The sequence below is a fragment of the Mustelus asterias genome, chromosome 21, assembly GCF_964213995.1.
Source record: "Mustelus asterias chromosome 21, sMusAst1.hap1.1, whole genome shotgun sequence".
Taxonomy (NCBI): Eukaryota; Metazoa; Chordata; class Chondrichthyes; order Carcharhiniformes; family Triakidae; genus Mustelus; species Mustelus asterias.
The window spans coordinates 71,406,222-71,427,760 of NC_135821.1; the positions used below are offsets into that span (position 1 = coordinate 71,406,222).

At 39.2% G+C, this 21,539-nt stretch overlaps 1 protein-coding gene across 23 annotated transcripts in view; it reads right to left on the bottom strand.

The window, feature by feature from the left end:
• Positions 1-21,539, bottom strand: part of LOC144509397 (protein 4.1-like) — a 233,803-nt gene that overhangs the window by 32,128 nt on the left and 180,136 nt on the right. For 12 of the 23 annotated variants that reach the window (XM_078238217.1, XM_078238214.1, XM_078238213.1 and 9 more), the window contains 6 exons: positions 18,106-18,320; positions 13,463-13,522; positions 13,305-13,346; positions 12,940-13,002; positions 9,895-10,074; positions 2,778-2,828 (listed from right to left, as the gene is read on the bottom strand). In XM_078238217.1, the coding sequence (XP_078094343.1) occupies positions 2,778-2,828; positions 9,895-10,074; positions 12,940-13,002; positions 13,305-13,346; positions 13,463-13,522; positions 18,106-18,320 (611 nt within the window). The remainder of the gene's footprint in view (positions 1-2,777; positions 2,829-9,894; positions 10,075-12,939; positions 13,003-13,304; positions 13,347-13,462; positions 13,523-18,105; positions 18,321-21,539) is intronic. The other 11 variants (XM_078238218.1, XM_078238219.1, XM_078238215.1 and 8 more) reach the window with 3 other exon arrangements.

Sequence of the window (21,539 nt, forward strand, 5' to 3'; positions counted from 1 at the left end):
GAGAATGTTCTGATCACTGATTTATTGGTGTGTTTAGGCCCTGCCCCTCAGCATGACAGCAAGAAACACACCCACTTTTTGTTTGGGCAAAGTGCCATAAGATCTGGAAAGAAAACCAGCATGTTTCTCTGGAGAAAAACACGCCAGTTTTTAGTCAGCCCTGACACTTTGTTATTTTTTGGTAAGAATGCCCCCAACCTTTCAAGTCTGGGTGATTCTTCACCACAGCAGGATTGCTAACTGTTTGGTTCAACATCAAGACAGTTGTCAGGGAGAGGGATGAAGCCGGTGGCTAGGGAACAGAGTGGGGACCAAAGATAGTGGCGTCAGTCTTTCCAATATTCAGTTAAGAGGCAATTTCTACTCATCCTGTACTGGATGTTGAACAAGCATACTGACAGCATACTTAGAAACAGTGAAAGGGTAGGGCGAGGTGGTGGTAAGGTAGAGCTGGGTTTCATTAGCATACATGTGGAAACATGGTCTGCCATCCTTCAACCACTTGCCATCTCCTCAAGCAACTACTGTCCAACCTAGCCCTCCTGAACACAGCCATGTCCATTCGCCCATGTCAAACACAGTCACCATCCAACCCATCGCCTCACATGCAACCAACATCCAATCTGTTACCTCACACAAAATCACAGTCCAAATCCATATCAACGACAAATTTTGATACCATTCCTCTTGTGCCCATGTCCAAATCATGAACAGAAAAGAGCAATGAATTCCTAGAGAATGCTACCATCTGCATCCACCAGGGCTGACTAAAAACCATTCTACTCTTTGCCTTCTACTTTGTACATGCATAATAGTTTTGCACTTACAGATAGAAGTAGGATTAAAAGGACCTGTATTTTCTCAGCTTGCTTCTGAAGCAAAAACCAGTGAAACTACATTTGACCATAAAAAATAAATAACAATTCATAAATACAATTAAATTCTGCCTAAATGCTTCCATCTTCAAAAAGTCAAAAAATGCACTTGAAATAAAAGCAATATTCTTGTCTCAATGCACACATTTTTGCCTATCCATAATTTAAACAACATTCTGCAAAAAGTTTTTTAAAATATCCTTTACACTTTAATATATGTCCTGATATCTCATTATTCTACATGTAAACTGTAGTCATCATCTTGAAATATTGGTATGCTATAATACTGATACAGTAATATATCAATAATAATTTCAGCACTAACATTCCAAAGCAATTAAGGGTCTATTCTGTAGATGATCAAATTGAGACGGAACAACAAACCTATATAGGGTTGTCAGAATACTTGGCTGTTCACCTGCCCTTCTTAATCAACTAAAGCTGAACAAAATGCTTATTTGCTGTAAATGCTAAATAGATTAAACTCTGCTATCACTGATGTTTAAAATCCAACTGTTTACAGCATTGCACCATTTTAAAAAGTATAGTATATAAAATTAAAGTATCCATTTAAAAACCAGGGATGAAGAAATACATACACCGAATATATACTGAAAGGTATTTGTGGCATCAATACTCCTTAAAAACCATAAATTTGACAGAAATTCAAAGGGTGCAATCGCTATCTTTTAAACTGTTTTGGAGACAGCAATTGGATAAGGGCCCTTTAAACCAAGAGGTTTACAGTATGAAGTATGAAGCAGTTTTGGCAAAAGTTAGAAATGTCACTAATAGTGTATTGAATCCAAATACAAATGGCACAGCATGCCGCAGCACAAATACAGGTAGAAGTCTTAACAATGAAGAGGAAAACTATTCAAGAATTGCACTGTACTCAAGGCAATAGAATTAAATAAGTAACACACACACACACTCACAGAGAGCACACAATTTTGTGAGTAACAAATCAGAAATATAAATTAGACAGGGAATTTCATTTAAAAAAAAGCAATGTAGAATTGAAAAATACAGCTCAAAAAAGGACAAGGCCTGACAGGCTTAGATTACAGCTTCAAATGAAAGCCCGTTTGCACTCATACAAAGATAAGCCACCAAACTGTCAAAACAAACACTATAAGGAATGACATTACAAAAGGAATGCGAGGGCGCTGAAGTGCAATAGAATAGAGGTGACAAGATTTAGATTTAGGTTTGTCATCAGGAATCTGAATGGAAACCTTTGGGGAGTTTTCTTCTTTGCTTTCTTGTGCAAGCTCAGTCCCTGTTGTTTCCTGTTTTCCTTTTATCTTATCTTCTTCCTGTACTAACAGAGCCATTTTCTTTGTCTGCTTTCATGACAGAAGACCAAGAGAAAAAGAGATGAACAAATGCAAGATGGAAAACTAAGTTTGAAATAAAAGTGGTGTGCAAAAAGAAAAGGGAACAATGTGGCAGAGGTAGGAATACAAAAAAAAAAATCAAAAAAATGTAGTGAAAATTTGGGCTTGAGGAATTTTCCTATGTGGATTTTTAACTTTGAACTTCAAAATTTAAAAAGGGAATGACAGCAAGAGTGATGTGTATTTTCAGGAAAAAGGAGGAAAGGAAAAAAGAATAAAATGTAAAAATATTGTAACAGAACAGGGTTCACTTGCACTTTGGTAGCTTTTTTTTGGAAAATGTATGGCCATTTCCTCATGCAACCTTTAACCAGCCATGCACTGTTATGTAGGCATTCTTAAAGCTGCAGCAGTGGAAGTCTTCACTGTTAGTTTTGGGAACTGTAAGAGTAGAAAAACTAATGTCTGTTGTCTAGCAACTAAAATATAATTTAGCATTGATGAGATCTGTTTGAGCAAATAAAATATTAGCAATCACACAGCACAATTGTAACAACTTTACCTCTGGCCCACCAAGCTTCTTTTCAGGGTGTAAGCCTGAAATCACCATGGCCTGTACACACATAAAGTTAGTAATTTTAGATATTTCAAATACATATTTATTCTATGCACTCATTTTAATGGCAACACAAGAATGTAGAATTCCTAATTCATTAAAACATCTCTATCATTCACCATGTGGATAATGAGCTGAAGTCATCAAATCCCACTCAGAGGTTTATTTTCTTTTTGTGTTCCTTACCAAGTTATACCATCTTGTGAGTTCTATCCCACAGCTCACATCTAGTGGAACATATCAGCCTTTCTTAGAGGTTTTGTTTTACTTTTCAAATAGATTTAATAAAAAGTAAAATACAATAACTTCTACTAATTATGGAAATTGGTGTTTTTTTATTTCATATTTTATCATATGTTGTAAATCACTATTTTTCATTTAAAGTCAAAGTCTTAGATGATCTGAAAGTTGGTATTTGCAGCATATTACCTAAACAAGGTGAATATTGTTCAACTTGTTCAGTCTCCTGCATGTGGCATGGATAATTGCTGCAAAGCAATACAATAGGCTGGACATATCCTGTGTGAATAGATATCTAGAAATTAGTGTTAAAATTGCTGGCCCTAGTTCCAGCCTCAGTACTAGTTTACTTGACCTGGGAGAAACTTTAATCTGGATGAAAAATGGGATAGGTCATCTGAAATATGCAGCATTTTTCTGAAGTGCACTTGACAAATTCTTAATGGATCACTAAGTTAAGCCATGTTCTATTTTTATTAAATTCTGCTATGTTTACTGATGCTTTAGGGAACTGTGTTTAAGTTAAATTCCATTCTTATTACATGGAATTCTAGGGTTTAACAGTGCATTGCAGATAATATTTAGCCAGTCTTCATAAAGACCGTACATAAGTGCCATCACTTGCAGGTTAAATGGTTCCAACCCTAACTAACGTTTGCGACTATAACAGGGCCATTTCTTTGTCTACCTGTACTTGTGTGTGTGCTGGCTGCTACTCTGGACCAGGCTTCCTTTCCTTCTCCGTCAAATGCTGAGAGGTCCACCCTTTCTACAGTTGCTGCTCCTGCCATTGTACTTCCCACTTCCCTATCTCAAAGTACTTAACTGCCTTCTGCTACCCCTCTGCTGGACAGCTGCATGGATTCACATTCCTCCACTTTAGACAGTCAGTCCTACCAAAATAGAAAAGCACAATGTTTCTTCTTCTATCTATCTTACCATCTGGGAGAAAACCTCTCCAAGTTTCTTGCCATTATTCTTTTAACTCCTATCCATCTACTCAGCAATGCACTTCAATATTTCCACTCCTTTGTAAATAATTCCCTCATGCACAATTATAGCCTGCTTAAGCTCCCCAATATCCTCGCAGGTGTCTCCTTCTTGCTCATCTGCGCTACACATCATTGCCTATACTATTGTGGCTCTCTTCTCCAGGTGCCAGCTCAATCAGCTTCCCCAAGCATTTTCATATAATTCTTCGGGTATTATATCTCCGGCACCTCTCTTTCAATGTCTTAATTATCTAATGGCCACTTCAATCTCAATGGCAAAATTCTGGACAAATCTCCTCACTCTGCTTCTGTGCTGCGCAATGGTTCATTTCACACTCAAATTTCCTTTGCCCCTTCTCCACCTGTCCTTTCTGAACATCACCCTATAAGCTCTGTCAGCATATGTCATGCCTCCTCCTCTCGTCAATCCCTCATCTTTCTTGGCATCTTTAGTCTCCTTCAAGCTGTGTTACACTCTCCATCGTGGAGGTAGAAAATCTCCCCTCTCTGCGGAATACTCAAAACTTCCCACTCTCCGGAACTTGTCCTATCATAGCACTGCTGCCACTGTTAACTTTCTCAACCTGTTTTTGCTTTAACAATTTCACTGCCAGGTTCCCCACAGTTTCACCATCTATTGTTCTCCTGGTATACCTCTGTCTCTTCAGGAATAAGAACTGCAGACACAAATGTACATGATACATAAATGACCTGATCATTTCATATTTCACTCTCTGCAACCAAATGTTCTTACATTTATCCTGGAGAGCAAGGACAGTTTCAATTTTCAAGAAGGAACTGCCTTCACTGACTACCTTCCGCTGCTGTCAGACTATCAATTTAACTTCCTCAGTTTCTCCCCAATTTCCGCAGCTCTCTATCATTAGGTAGCTTCTCACTTATGTGCCCATGGCCCTCAAACCCATCTCAATATCCATCTCCTACACTTGCCAGCACATTTTCAACCCAAATCTCACCATAGATCTATTTTTTTGGCCAATGCTCAGTAACATTACCAATAGTTCGCCCAAGTGATTCTCTCCTCAAAAATCTTATTTTTAACTCCCATCTTACATCTACCATCTTTCGTCAACATTGTTAATAATTTCGTTTCCTACCTCTGCACTTATTTTCATATCACATTCTGTCTGAATTCCTTTGGGCTAGTTTCCATCCCACCCATTGCACCAAGCCAACTCTCTTGTGCGTTTAGTGCCAGGCATAATATCCTGACAAAACAATATTGTTGAACTTGTATAAACTGCAAAATTGAAGATGTGGCAACATTTGCCAAATTTTTAGGACATAAAACAGAGGGGAAAAAATAACCTGTCTGCAGTTACTGATGTAGATTTCAACAGGCCAAACTCACTGTACCATATCAGATCATTTTCTCTGAGCAAAAAAAATATTGGACTGAAGCCAAAAGGATAAAAAACAGCTTGGGTACCATATAAGGTGTGGAAAACAAAATACTAAAACGGGATATTGCATTCTTCAAAGATGTGCCCTCAAAAGGAATTTTCACCTTTATACTGTTATCTTTTGTATGTGGAAAATGGAGAATTGAATCATTCAGAATGGATATGATGGATTGAAATTTAAATGGCAAAGACTGAACTACTAACATTTTATAAAATTCTTACTTCAAGCTTCGCATATTTGGATAAATCAAATTACACTTCACATTGTGAAATGGATTTCCAGTTTGGCAAATATATTTATATTAACGAGCATATGTAAAATAGAAGAATCTGAGAACTACATGCCAAATTTATATATTATGTATAAAGGTTCCTTCCCTCTGTGCTTGGTTACAAACAAGTCACAGAGGTCTAAGATGAAACCGGTAGTTGATCAAGTGAAAGGAACTAATTTCAGAGATAAGGTATTAGACAATAGGTACGATTTGAGGTTTTATTAGTGACATGGTTCTATGCAGGCTTGGCAACCATAGTTACTCTGGTTTGATATACGTACTAGCGCTTTTTGGTGTTGGTTTCTAACTAGATTCATCCATAAAATCTTAACAGGATTGCGATTTTAAATGACTGGAAGATGGAAACAATACAATCAAATAAAGCAAGGTATATAGTTAAACAATAGTGTTCTCCACTGAAATTGTGAAACACAACCACAAACATGAAAATAATTTATGAATTGAATGTTGAACAGACCACACAGGAAACCAATTTAGCAAAAGACTAATATTTTCAGCAAGACTGTGTCAGGGTTCTAGGAAGCATTAGTTTAAAGTATTTTAAAGTACTTTAGCTATAGACAGATTCAAATCAAATTTTGATTGACAACTTATGTGAAACTTAACGGTGTCTGCATTTGAATCTATTTAACAGTATTAAGAGAGGACAAAATGTAAAATATTAGGAGATATGCAAATATTCACTGGTGCAGATGAGAGGACAAACAGGCTCTTCTGAATCTGAGATATGTTATTGGGTAACGTAAAGGAAGCTTTTCCAAGTAGGTATCTGACCTATGGATTACACATGCATAAGGAACGAAAATTTTCAATTTTCCAGTAATGACAACTCTCAGCGAGATTGGCACATTTTAAAAATCAAACATGCTCACAATGCCCACACTGTTTGTTTTATTCAGCAACACCTCCCATGACACCTTCATTGGGTTGAAGGGATTTTAGTCTGTAAATAGAATATATTTTAATTTTGAATTATGAAGGGATCAGAGCAATGCTCAGGAATCAATTCCTGTTTCCTCCAACAGAGATAACTTTTCCAACATGGGCTGTAACTTCCTTGGAATGCTAATCAGCGTTGGATTGTCGCTCTGAGCCCAATTACTTATGTAAAGTTTTTTCAATGCTGTCTTGCCCGATCTTCTGACTCAGGTCAGGCATGAACCCGGTAGTGCAGCTCATCCTTGGAGCCCAGTGCTGAAGTCGAGCTCCGGCGAAGTGAAGGAGGACACACCTCTATTATTATGGCACTAGCTGCTGTAAACCAGGCAAGTTAAAAGTCCCATTGAAATTCAAAGGTCCTTGCCGGGACAGGGAGAAGGTAAGTGGATAGGAATTGGGGTCAGCAAGGGGTCAGGCTTTGGGCCATGTCCAGTCGAGACTGGAAGTAGAGAGGGCGGGGTTTTAAGTCCTGTAGGGGTCTGGGTCTATACAATAGTTACCCAAAATTAGACGAGGGTTTAATTCTTCCAACATTTTCTGAGTAACTGCTGGTATAACTCTGTCGGGACTACCTGAAATTTGCGATTTAAATCGCATTTCCAGAAGTTTCCCAGTGCAGGGTAATTGCCCAGTTTGTACTATCTGGGTATTTGCTACGCAAACGTTACCTGTGAAGTTTTGAAAGGGGCTTCCCAGCGCATCTTTGGGGTATCCTCCCAAACTGACACTGGGGAGCTTGGAGGTTACAGTCCATTATTTTTTTTGCCTGGGGATGATCGGTGCACATTCAGTATATTTCCGGAAAAACAAATCTATGTAATTTATCCAGTTTATCAAACAACCTCACCCACCCCCTCCAGAAATACCTCTTCGCTAAAGAGAAGTTATTTTTTTTCCAGCAGGATTACATATGTAGGTGTTATAAAAGCAAATTTGAAATTATGGGGGCGATTTTACCATCGCATTGTGCCCGTTTTTGGGTGCAGCACGCTGGTAAAGTGGGGTGTAAAGTGATTAGCGCCGCTTTTTGCGACCAGCGCCATTTTACAAGCGCCGGGTTTCCGGCGTGGTCAGCCTCTCGTCGGAAATGGGCGAGAGGTAGGTTAATCTTTTAAAATTTATTTAAATGCTGTTTAACATCTGCTTAACGAGATGTTAAACGGGTTCGGCCCCCTTTATGACCTCGCCGGGAAAGGTTCTCGCCGGCGAGGAATAGACATACTCCCCATGAACGGGGAGCAATCGACTTGGCCTCGCTGTGGAACTGGAGGCCATGGAGGTCCCCCGGGTAGGCCGAGGGCAAGGGGGGTGCCCCTTGGGCAGTGCCAGACTGGCAGTGCCATCCTGGCACCTGGGCAATGCACACTGGGCAGTGCCAGGGCCCAGGATAATAGGGCAGGGATAATGGGAGTGGGGCTAATGGGGAGAGGGGGCCTGCTGCCACTCTTCAGCAATCAGTGGGTGGGGGGAGGGAAACAGAGTGTGAGGGGGCCTGCGATCAGTCTGGGTGGCCTGGGGGGTGGGGGGGGTTCGGCAGTGGCTGTATCTCGGGCCGTGGACCCCCGTGATTGCAGTGGGGGTGGGGGGGGGGGTGGGGGGGGGGGGGAACTGCTTCAGGCTGCTTGCACTAGCAGGGGCCTGACAGCTTTCTCTTTTCTGCTGTGATTAGAGGCCTGCACATGCGCACTATCTCCCTCTACAGGCTTTTGAGCACATTGAGCCCCGCCCACAGGCTTCTATAACAAGCAACAGGCACACTCAGAAATTTTAGGGCGGGGGGGGGGGGGGGGGGGCTGAAAACACACCTAAAAGACAGATCTGAAAATCTCCCACTTTCAAGTCCGCCCAGCACATAGACAAAAATTGGTAAAATCGCCCCCTGTATATCTTACTAGTCAAAGATGTAATGGCATTTTTGTGAGCAAAGGATGAGATTCCTCATTGGTTCTCCAGAACGTGGATTGGAATAATTAGAAAGTAGAAAATTGTAATTCACAAATGTAATTGCCAGTAATTGAAATCAAAGTTAGATGGCCAAGAAATGTGTGATAACATTGATGAAAATAATAACTTATCTCAAAGTGTCTAATACCATTCATATTCTTTGTCCACCTGCACAATGGCTCATGTGCCTGAGTAAATCTTACAGGTTAAATAGCTTTTTTGAACGTTATTTCTTTTGGGATTTAATCTGGTTAAAGTCTTCAGGTTTAAATAATTTAGAATGAAAGAACATCCACCAAGAACGATTCAATTAAGTGAAAGTATGTTATTAATAAACACATGGAAGTGTGTGCTTAAATCATAAATACATTAACAGATTTAAGAATGAAACTTGGTGCTATCTTTGGCCTATTTTAACATAATATTGAATGAATGATATTTTTAACAAGAGCTTTTACAAACAGCTATAAAATTATATAAGAATGATCTCCATTTCTATATTCCTACCATCGCCATCTTTCCAAGTTCATTCTAACTCATGTTTTGCTCCACAACTGAGGAAACTGCAGGCCATTGGCTTCCAAATCTCTGTCAATATTGTGCTTGTCTAACAGAAACCGTACAGGCCATTCACACTCTCAAGTTTACTCTGCCATTTAATTAGATAGCGGACTCTGCACGTTCTCCCCGTGTCTGTGTGGGTTTCCTCTGGGTGTTCCGGTTTCCTCCCACAGTCCGAAAGATGTGCTGGTTAGGCGCATTGGCCGTGCTAAATTCTCCCTCAGTGTACTCGAAAAGCCACCAGAGTGTGGCGACTAGGGGATTTTCACAGTAACTTCATTGTTAATGAAGTGTTATGGAAGCCTACTTGTGACACTAAAAATAAAAAAAATGATGGCTTATCTATAACTCAACTCCATTTATCCGCATCCAATGATAGCAAATCTCAACTGACCCCCAGTATAGACAGCCTTCTGGAAGACAGTATTACACATTTTCATTACCTTTGAACCTCAAAATAAAAATATGCTCCCTGATCTCTCTCCTCAATCGCCTATCTCTGATTTTAAAATTGTGCCCTCTTGCTCTGGATTCTCACACCAGAGGAAACTGCTTCCCTGTATTTACTTGATTTTATCATTTTAAACAACTTTGTAGAGATCATTCTGTGGTAAATGGCCATCAGAACACAAACTTTTTAAGCGGAGAGAAAAAAAATCAAACTTACTCCTTCTGTGCCAGACTGAACTTGTCCGTTGATATTCAACGTTCTAAAAGGTGAGTGTGCCGAGAGCCGTTTATCCCATTCACTAGGGCGTGGTTCAGGTACAGACTCCATAAAGCTGCGCTTCAGTTCGCTAATACTAGCATGATGTTTCATTATCTCATCTTGAGTTTTGTCTAGATCCTATTACAAACATGAAGCAGAGAGGGGAGGAAGGTCTTAGATATTAGAAATTCTGAAATAAGTTAAATGGAAAGGTCCATGCTCTTAAAAGGGACACTCTAACCAGATTAATTAAGCAATCCATCCTTTTGAGGCAATACGAATAAAGCACAAACACTGAATCGTATTTTACTTCTGAAATAGCTTTTTAAATCTAAAATGTACTTAATAGCTTTCTTGCTTAAATTATACTTTTATCATCAACATTTGTACTAAGTTATAATAAAGAGCAAAAAAGTATTTATTTTTTAATCATTTCGTCCCTTTTCCCTTGGAAGTATCACCTCATCCTAGGGTACGGTCCTATGTGCACTAGCAGCCCTCTGGAACTTTGTATGGGAAGAATGGCCACTTGGGCAAGTTCCAGTGACTGTTTGCAGGAAGGTTGCCAGTGTTGGTGTCACAATTGAGATTAAAGCTATCAGCCAATACCTGCACTTTCCAGTAGAAATCACTGGCTGAATTCTTCCCTAGCTCAAGGAATCACTTTTAAGAAATCTCAATTCATCCCCCTCTGTTGAAAAGGCAAAATGAAAATAGATTTGACTGACCATTTTAGTGTATATCTCTGTAAAAACACCAAAGTCTTCAAGTGAACTGCTCAGTAGTGAACACTCTGAAAATCAATCAATATGGAAACCAGAAAGAAACAAATCTTCGAAATTGTGCAGTCTGGTCACTTGTAGCAACACTACAAATCCTATTTTCTTCCAGTGAGCTGCTCTGTTAATTTGCCATGATGTTTGAACATAGTTACAGATGAAATGGAACACACACAAGACCAGAAGCAACATAAAAATATTTTGATTCTCTTTATAAGCTTATGGCTAGGAAGCTGGGTACACAGTACCTTGCAACGTAAAGAGACAGTGAAGAAGAATGAGCATAAAAGTTTGTGTTTGACATGCCCAGATATTTACTATCAGGATCCTCTGAACTTGCCTCTTCAATTTTTGTAGACTTACAAGTACTACTTTTCTCTATCTTTTGTAAGATTTCTGCAGCTATTTGGGCTTATGAGAAATTGAATTTTTAAAATAAAGCCTGATCTGACAGCAGCTTATCCACATACTCAACATGTTCACATTTAAAATGCATCTAAGTGAAGGAGGAAGAGCAATATTAAGCACCAAGGTTCAAATTCAACCCCCATTCCATAGTGGTACAGAAGAGCTGATGAGGATGGAAAATTTAATATGCAACTTTTCAAAGCAATTGATCAAAATAAATCAGCTGATTCACATCAGATCAGTAGTAATAAAGCTGGCCTCAAATAATGATGTAATGATGCACATCAGGAGATAACAAACCAACACAATCAATATGTACTTCTTAAAGTTCAAAAGGAATCAATGATATCCTGGTGAGTTAATGGGAAAAGTCTCTCATTAATGGGAAAAAGCAGCGCATGATATGTTACTAATCCACACAAAAAGCTCCCAGATTCAATTCTATTTTTGCACTGTCTTTAGGAATCTCAACTAATAGAGTAGTTGCAAACAGCTTCAATGCTAAGGTCCTCAGTTCCTCATCAGTACCTATCGTGAACTCTCCTGGAAAGGAGTCAGTGTGAACACTAGATGAGAAATGGCCTGGATTCAGCTGCAATGATTTCCACAGTTCAGTGGTCGGCCTTACCCTACTAAAATAATATCAATTAAAGGAATGCCCATGGAAATATAACTTGATCAGCACGACCAAGGGAACAGAGCTAAAAGGGTAAGGAAAAAATGAGTGGTAATGTGTGGTAATGTGAAATTACCCCAATTTGAGATTTACACAACTGATTTGATGCCTGAATGAACTTTCCTTTCCTATTTTCTCACTTTTATTTCCATACCATGTTAACTAACTACTTTTTTCAGTTCTTTTGATCCTGGTTCTTTACTGCAGATGTTTTAAGATCATGCTCACACCATTTAAATTTTCTTTGTTTAACTCTTGTCCCTTTAATTTTGCTTCAGTTCAAGTTCCTATTCCTTAAATCTACCTGGAAGAGCAAACTAGATCAATGTCACTGCACATCTACCACATTCATACAGGCAGCCCAGAATCTTTCTATGATTTAGCAGGCAAATGCAATTTGGAAGCTGTTGTATCTTAGGTGCAACTTTAGACCTCTCAAAACAAATTGAAGAAGTTGAAGAATCTTCAAAATATGCTTCTACTCTCTGAGGTAGGAGGACAAGAAAACAACAGCCACAAGTATTCAATATTACATGTCAAACTCAAAAGTGATCATTCTTCTTTTGACCCATTAAGTTTTGTGTGGGATTAATAAAAGAAATTTTAGCCAATCAAGTTGCCAAATGGACAAGCATAATTCAACAAAGGGTAAAATTGTCTATCAGTGCTGTTAGCAAATTTACCCAAGGGGACACTGTCTTTTTAGGCATTAAGTGCTACTGTGGTTCAAGAATCACCATTTTGTGAAGAGTGCATTTATTCTTTTAAAACTTGTTTTTTTTATATTCACAGAAATGTATTTCTGTGCAAACATTAGCAGAACTCTGGTCAAAGAAAAAAAACAAAAGGCAAAATTAATTTACAGTTCTAATGTCCTCTTGGACCTCACTGTGGACTTTCATAATGGATGATCTTAAATGACCACCTTCCCAACCATACTTTCAAGCAGCTTAAAGAAAAATAAACACAAAACATGCCATGGCTTGCTTATAAAGAGGCAGCACGAAAAGAACAAAAACTCTGGTTGCGTTTTGGTTACATGCAGCACGTGCAACATTGTATGAATGCAGCCAAAAAATGAATGCAGAACTCTGGACTAAAGACAAATTGATGAATAACAAGCTTTCAGTTCATACAAACCTCCAACATTAAATTGCTATGCCTGACATAAATGTTTTCACCCTCAACTTTCTTTGATCTCTTCTGCGAAATGAAAGAAGGGAAAAAAGAAAAGCACAAAAATTAAAATATTGTTCTTGTGGCATTGCAAAGTAGCAAATAAAAAGTGTTCAAAAAAAAGTTCCATTAGCGCAGCAGAATCTAGACAGGATGATCATGGAACCACAAGAACACACCCAGATCTGATCACCAAAAGAAAAAGCAGAATGAGCAATTCACCATTGATGGGGAGAACATAATGTGATTAAACAAGGAAAACGATGTTTGGGTCACAAGGACAAAGATTCCTAAACACCTATCTAATTAGAAAACTAAAAAATGCTAACCTTGCGCATTCGGACAACCTCTTCCTCTCCATCAGGTTTTGGCTGTTTAAGTGTTGAAAAAAAATGAGGTTCAGTAATACTTGTCCATGTCAACTTTAAAACTTTTTTTAAAAGTTCACACATTTTAATCATTTTCATTCCAATTTATGGAGACAAACCTGTGATTTTTCATTTGCTGTGGTAGGAACTGGTATGACTTCAGTCTGCTGCGTGATGACCTGTGTTGTCAGAAATAAATTATTGTAGATTTAGGATAAATAATAATCTCAAGTATATAATTTGACAGAATAATTTGTAAAGCTTTAATAATATCAGGCTGAAAAATGCTATTTAACATTTACAAACATTATATTTCTACATTGTAAAGTTAAAAGTTAAAGTTTATTTATTGGTCACAAGTAAGGCTTACATTAACATTGCAATGAAGTTACTGTGAAATTCCCCTAGCCACCACACTCCAGCGCCTGTGGAGACAGTTTCAGACTGTGGAGGAAGCCGGAGCACCCGAAGGAAACCCCCGCAGACATGGGGAGAACGTGTAAACTGCACACGGACAGTGACTCAAGGTGGGAATTGAACCCAGGTCCCTGGCGCTGTGAGGCAGCAGTGCTAACCACTGTGCCACCGTGCCATCCTTGTTACAACCTTGTTACACAGTTAGTGGACTTGTATTCCATTTCCAGTTTTCAAAACTTATTTTTGATTGTCAGTCTTCAATGTGAAAGAGAAGCTATTCCTGCAATTCAAGTTGTGATGTGGACTTATTTTGTAAATCCTAATGTACATAACTGCAGCAAGTATCAATAAATTTAACCATACTCCGTATACAAAAAGGTTATGTTCTAGCTTATCCCCTTGTACTGGACATCATTGCAGGAAGAATTTGGCACTGATTCAAGTTTAAGTATTTTAATGACCAATGACAAAAAATTAAACAGAAGCAGTGTGAACATTTTTTTTAATACAGTGCATCACCATTAGCTGTTGTCCTGTTCCTCTTACAGTACAATATTTAAAATGTATTCTTTCACTGGATGCAGGCTTCACTGACAAGGTCAGTATTTGCTGTCCATCGAAACATAGAAACTAGAAGCAGGAGTAGGCCATTTGGCCCTTCGAGCCTGCTCTGCCATTCATTTTGATTATGGCTGATCATCGAATTCCTCCCCCCTTCCTTCCATATCCCTTGATCCCTTTAGCCTCGAAAGCTATATCTAATTTCTTCTTGAAATCTGATGTTTTGGCCTCAACTACATTCTGTGGTAGTGAATTCCATACATTCACCACCCTGTGGGTGAAGAAATTTCTCCTCACCTCAGTTCTAAAAGATACCCCTTAAGCTCAAACTATGACCCCTAATTCTGGACTCCCTCACCATTGGGAACATTCTTTTTGAATCTACCTTGTCTAACCCTGTTAGAATGTTATAAGTTTCTATGAGATCCCCTCTCACTCTTCCAAACTCCTGTGAATATAATCCCAATTTAGTCTCTCCTCATATACAGACCTTCCATCCCAGGAATCAGCCTGGTAAACCTTCGCTGTACTCCCTCTATCGCAAGGACACCCTTCCTCATATGAGAGCACCAAAACTGTACACAGTACTCCAGATGTGGCCTCATCTCTGCCCTATACAATTGCAGCAAAACATTCCTTTCCCTATATTTAAATCCTCTTCCTTTGAAGGCCAACATACCATTTGCCTTCTTTACTGCCTGCCCTACCTGCGCACTTACTTTCAGCGACTGATGCAAGAGGACTCCAAGGTCTTGTTGAGTATCCACCTTTCTCAATTTACACCCATTCAAGTAATAATGTCTTCCTATTATTGCTACCAAAGTGGATAACCTCACATTTATCCACATTAAACTGCATCTGCCATGCAAATGCCCACACACTCAGCCTGTCCAAATCATGCTGAAACATCTCTACATCCTCCTCATAACTCACCCTCCCACCCAACTTTGTGTCATCTGCAAATTTAGAGATGACACATTCAGTTCCCTCTTCCAAATCATTAATATGATGTGAACGGTTGGGGTCCTAGTACAGATCCCTGCGGAATCCCACTAGTCACTGACTGCCAATCAGAAAAAGACCTATTTATGCCAACATTTTGCTTCCTATCTGCTAACCAGCTTTCTATTCATCTCAAGACATTACCTGCAATTCCATGTGTTTTAACTTTACATACTAGCCTGTTATGTGAGACCTTGCTGAAAGCGTTCTGAAAGTCTAAATAAACCACATCCACTGGTTCTCCTCGGTCAATTCGTTACATCCTCAAAAAATTCCAATAGATTCATCAAGCATGATTTCCCTTTTGTAAATCCATGCTGACTTTGTCTGGTTATACCACTGCTTTCCAAATGCCGAGTTATGAAATCCTTGATAGTAAACTCTAGCAACTTCCCCAGTACTGACGTGAGGCTTGCTGGTCTATAGTTCCCTGTTTTCTCTCTATCTCCCTTTTTGAATAATGGGCTTACATTAGCTACCCTCTAATCTATTCAAGAGTCCAAAGAATTTTGGAAAATAACCAATGGATCTACTATTTGCAGGGCCACTTCCTTAAGTACCCTGGGATGAAGACTATCAGGATCTGGAGATTTATCCACCTTCAATCCCATCAATTTCCCAAACCCATTCCTCGACCAATATTGATTTCCTTCAGCTCCTCACTAAAACATGTTTCTCTCAGCACTTCTGGCATTGCTTCAGTCTTCACAAAGGAAGACATGAATAAAGTACAAATTTAATTTCTTAGCAATTTCTTTATTCGCTGTTATGAATTCTCCTGTTTCTGACTGAAAGGGGTCCACACTCGTTTTTGTCAATCTTTTTCTCTTTATATAGAAACTTTTACAGTCAGTTTTTATGTTCCCTGCTAGCTTACTTTCATACTCTATTTTTCCCTTCTTAATCAATCGCTTGGTCCTCCGTTGCTGAATTTTAAACTGCTCCCAATCCTCGGGCCTATTGCTTTTTCTTGCCAATTTGCATGCTTCTTCTTTGAATCTGATACTATCTCTAATTTCCCTTGTAAGCCATGGTCTGGCCACAATTCCCTTACCACTCTTGCGCCAAACAGGAACAAACAACTTCTGGAGTTCACCTATTCGTTCTTTAAATGCCTGCCATTGGATATCCACTGTCTTTCCTTTCAGTAATGTTTCCCAGACCGTCATGGCCAATTCATGCCTCATACATCATAGTTACCTCTATTGAGATTCAGGACCCTGATCTCAGAATCAACAACATTAATCTATATGCAGATTAAAGTCACCCATAATGACAGATGTTCCTTTAACACATGCATTACTGATTTCCTGCCTAACACTCAGTTTGGTGGTTTGTATACCACATCCACCAATGATTTTTGCCCCTTGTTGTTTCTTAACTCAACCCATACAGATTCCATATCATCAATGCTAATATCTTTCCTCAATATCGTACAACTATCATCTTTAATTAACAATGCAACTCTACTATCTTTTCCTTTCCGTCTGTCCTTCCTAAACGCTGAAAAGCCCTCAATGTTTAGTTCCCATCCTTGCTCACCTTGGAGCCACATCTCCGTAATGCCAATTATATCATAGCCGTTTACATCTATCTGTGCAACTAATTCATCCATTTTGTTTCGAATGCTCCAAGTATTCAGGAACTAAACTTTAAGGTGGGCACTTTTAATGTTTTTTTTCTCTTTCCTACTATTTTTTTTACTTGATCCTTTTCTGACTCTGGCCCTTGATTTCTCTGCCTATCACTTCCCTTATTCTCCTTACTGTCTTTTCCTCTTGTTCTTAATTCCCCCTGAATCCTTGCAAAGGTTCCCATCCCTCTGCCATATTAGTTTAAACCCTCCCCAACCACTCTAGCAAGTACCCCCACCCCCGCAGGTAAGAATGACAGGTTTCCTTCCATAGAGGACATTAGTGAGCCAGATGGGTTTTTAAAAAAATACAATCAATGATACTTTCATGGTCACCATTAGAGATTAGCTCCAATTCCAGATTTATTAACAGAATTCAATTTCCACCAGTTGCTATGGTGGGATTCGAACCCGTATCCCCAGAGTATTAGTCTGGATCTCTGGATTACTAGTCCAGCAACGTTACCACTATGCCATCATCTCCTCTAAAGATGTTTAAAAAAACTCCATTCTTCAGTTTTGCCTCCAGAAATTATTTCAAATTTCATCATGTAGCATCTATCCTGCTGGATTGAAATCAAGAGGGATAACTGCCATTTCTATCTCATTGTACTGCAGGAATAGAATGGAACAACAGCTAATATCAGCATGTAATGTAATTCCAATCACTTTTGAGAAACTGCTTAGCAAGTATGGTTACCTAAGGGATGATTATCCAACCCTGAAATAAATTGCTCCCCTCCTCCTTCACTAGGCCCTGAGGGGGATATGAATTTATTGTACTTTTAAATAACAGTAATAGTTTCAGTAGAGTCATAGATCAAAGAAGTTTACAGCATGGAAACAGGCCTTTCGGCCCAACTTGTCCATGCCACCCTTTAAAAAAAAACGACTAATCTAATCCCAATTTACCGCGCTTGGCCCATATCCCTCAATAAACGCTTTTTAAAAGGACAAAATTGTAGCTGCCTCTACCAGTACATCTGGCAGCTTGATAGAGTAAAGGTTCACTGTAAAATTGGACAACAATTGACCAGGACTTCAACTCAATATCAAGAAGATTGAGCTAAAGATCTATTAACTAACATTTTAAATGCATTTAACAAAAGTATGTTAAAACAAGTAAAAGGTTTAGCTCCAAGAATATACCTTAACCTCCTGGGCTGGTTCTGATCTTTTTTTGTCAACTAGATGCTCTTCTTGTTTTACCTCTACCTTCACTTCTGCTTTAGCTGCTTTTGATTCCGTTACTCTTGTCTCGGCTGTGGGTGGGCTGCTGGCTTCCACTGAATGACTTTGAGTTATGGTTGGTGCAGAGGTAGTAACTGCCCTTGGGCTTCTGTCTGGAGTCCCAGCTACTGCAGCTGTAAGAAATGCACCAAGCTCACTTACTGGAATTATACAAACAATACAAATTTGCTATTTATCATTATTTAGTGCAGGAAAATGCAAAAAATGCCAATAAAAGTGCAAGGAATTTTGGAGTAAGTAACTTGTACCTTCAGGAATGAGAATGTCAGGTAGGCATAAACAAATGATTTTATCCACAAAATTTGTTGCTAATCTGCATAAAGGTTTCAAAACAATCAGTCCTTAAATGTTGCTGACAAGCTTTCATCTTGCAATGAGTGAATTTGCCAAATTATGGATATCAGAAGACAAAAGCCTGAACTAAATAAGGGGTGTAAAGTGTCATTAATCTTGAAGTAGTGCAAACCAGGATTAAGACACAGCTTAAATGAAAACAGAAAATGTTGGAAATCCCCAGCATGTCTGGCAGCATCTGTGGAGGAAGGAAGAGTTAATGGGTGGAATTTTCTCAAAGATAAGCAGAGTGGCGCAGCGGGATGGAAAATGGCAAGGGAGCCACCAGCCCCAAAGGTGACTTTCCTCGCCATATTGTTTGGAACAAAGCCGAAAAAATGAAGTGGCAAGGCCCACAATGTAAAGGACATCCAGATACAAAAAATTGAAAACATATCTCCCCTCTCCCTGCACTGTCCCTCTCCCCTGGGGGGATGTACTGACCTGTGTGCCTCTCGTGGGTTCTGCTCACCGGGTGTGCAGGTTGTGGAGGTCCTGTCATAATTCCACACCAAATACATAATCTAGCATGGGGAGGGGGGATTTCAGGCATAAAAGCCAGATATTTGTATTTAAATGCATTCAAATGGGGATCCTGACATTCAATGTCGGGATTCCTGTTACGCCATTGGTGGGAGTGATGGGACGGGAAATTCTGCCAGTGTAAACCGCGTTTTGGACTCACTGAGATTTCTCTGATTCTGCCACCGATCTCCCCCGCCCCCACGCTCCCCCCCTCCAAAAATAAGAGTACAAAATCCCCCAATGTTTTGAGATTGTATGATTCTTCTTCAGAGCTAAAGAGAGGGAGAACTGTAATGGAATTTATACTGTTTCAGAAGGGGCAAAGCAAAGTAAAAAGTCAGGGATAAGTGTAAACTAGGAGAGATTGGGCAAGATGTTTAGGACACATGACAAAATAAGTGTTAAGGATAGTGTTAAAGATGGAGGAAGCTGCTGATACTAGGATCTTCAGAAGACCATAAAGTGTGTAATCAGGACTCAATATTGAGTTCAACAACTTTAAACTGTGAACTTTCTCCTCCACCTTGACCTTTATTTTTAAATGCAAATTTTTTTTGACCCAACACAATGTACCATTCCCCAGCCCCCGGGCCATCATTATTTATTCTTGCGCTTTGCTTGCACACGGTGTGGATCTTTGTTCTGCTATTAACACATTCTGTTATCTTACTTTCTTTATGCCAGTATCAGCATCTTCTTTAGTCTTTAACACTGCCATTAACATTTCCTTTATCTGAGCTCTAAATATCTTTGTCTAATATGCCCTCACACACTAATCTACTTTGGCTTTCTACTTTGCTCCACCCCCTCTGAAACAATGCAAAATCCATCACATTTCTATCACTTTAGCACTGAAGAGTCATAGGGACTGAAAATGTTAACTCTGTTTCTTCACGGATGCTGCCAAACCTGCTACATTTTCTGCATTTTCTGCTTATGCAACAAATCATCTATTTTTAATTCAAAATAACTTAATTATTTTCAGTTGTAATTTCCCAATGCTCCACAACTCTCCAAAACATCTGCGTTTGCTAATTCTGGCTTCTTGGGCATCCCCAATTGTAATCATTTCACCATAGGTGACATGCCTTCAGCTGCTTCGGTTCCAAGCTTGGAATTCCCTCCTTAAGCCTCTCCATTTCTAATTATTTATTTAAAATGCTCTTTGAAACATGCTTCTTTCATCAAGCTTTATGTTCAGTGTCAACCTTTGCTCTATAATGCTCCTGAGAAGTGCCTTGGGACATTTCATAATGTTAAAGGTATAAACACAAGTTGTTGTTTCTCAAGGTATCTATGCTGTTTAATTCAAATTTGTTAGGAAAAATGGTACTATAAGACTAGACTGTGGGGCTGAAATCTTCCTCATGCTTTGCAGGAACACTATGTCATACTGCCCAATATCAACAACTGCACTTTTAAGAGATAAAGGTACAATTATAATGGTTCAGTATTTATCTGCAATATTATTGTGAAGTTCAATCTTAAGTAAAGAAAATGTCATGTCAAATTTTAAATTATGCAAGGTGAAGAGAGAAACGCCTTCAGCTGGCCCAGATGTACAACGAGACACTAAAACAGGCTCCAAATGCACTTATTCAGAAGCTAATTTATTGAACTCTTCTACAATGACTCATCTAATACTGCAGATTAATCTATAACAGCTTGACTCACCAAAGCAAGAACAACATTTATTTTGAGAATGTTTTACATTACACACTTGAGGTCCAATTTTAATATGCTGCAAATGTTCTCACTGCACTTAACATGCACTTTGTTGAGCAATTGCATGGTGTTTTGTGCAGTAATGCAAGTGAGTATCTCATAAGAACTTAAGAAATGTGAGCAGTAGTAGGTCATACAGCCTGTCGAGCTTGCTTCACCATTCAAAAAGACCATGGCTGAATTTCTACACAAACTCCACTTTCAAGTGTTATCTCCATATTCCTCGATTCCCTTAGTCCCCAAAACTCTTTTGATCTCTATCTTGAATATACTCATCGACAGAGTGTACACCATCAACAAGGTGTACTCCAGAATCTTGCACGGTTTTTATGAACTGCAGCTTTCTTTAACACGGAGAAAGACAAGGGCAGCAGGTGCATAGGAACCCCAACACTTACAAGTTCCCTTCCAAGTCACATTCCATCCTGACTTAGAAATATATTGTCCTTTTGTCTTGTCATTGAGGGCACTCCCTACCCAACATCATTGTGGGAGTACCTGGACCATTGAGCAGCAGTTTAAAGAAGGTGGCTCACTACCACCTTCTCGAGGGCACTTAGGGAAAGGTAATAAATTCAGTGAAGTCCATGTGTAATGGTTGACTATATAGAACGATCCCCTCTGGGGTAGAGATTCCACAGATTCACAACCTTCCGAGTGAAGAATTTTCTCATCTCAGTTCTAAATTTTTTTTAAATGGCTAACCCCTTCGTAACCTGAGATCAGGATACCTTGCTCGCTGCTCCCCA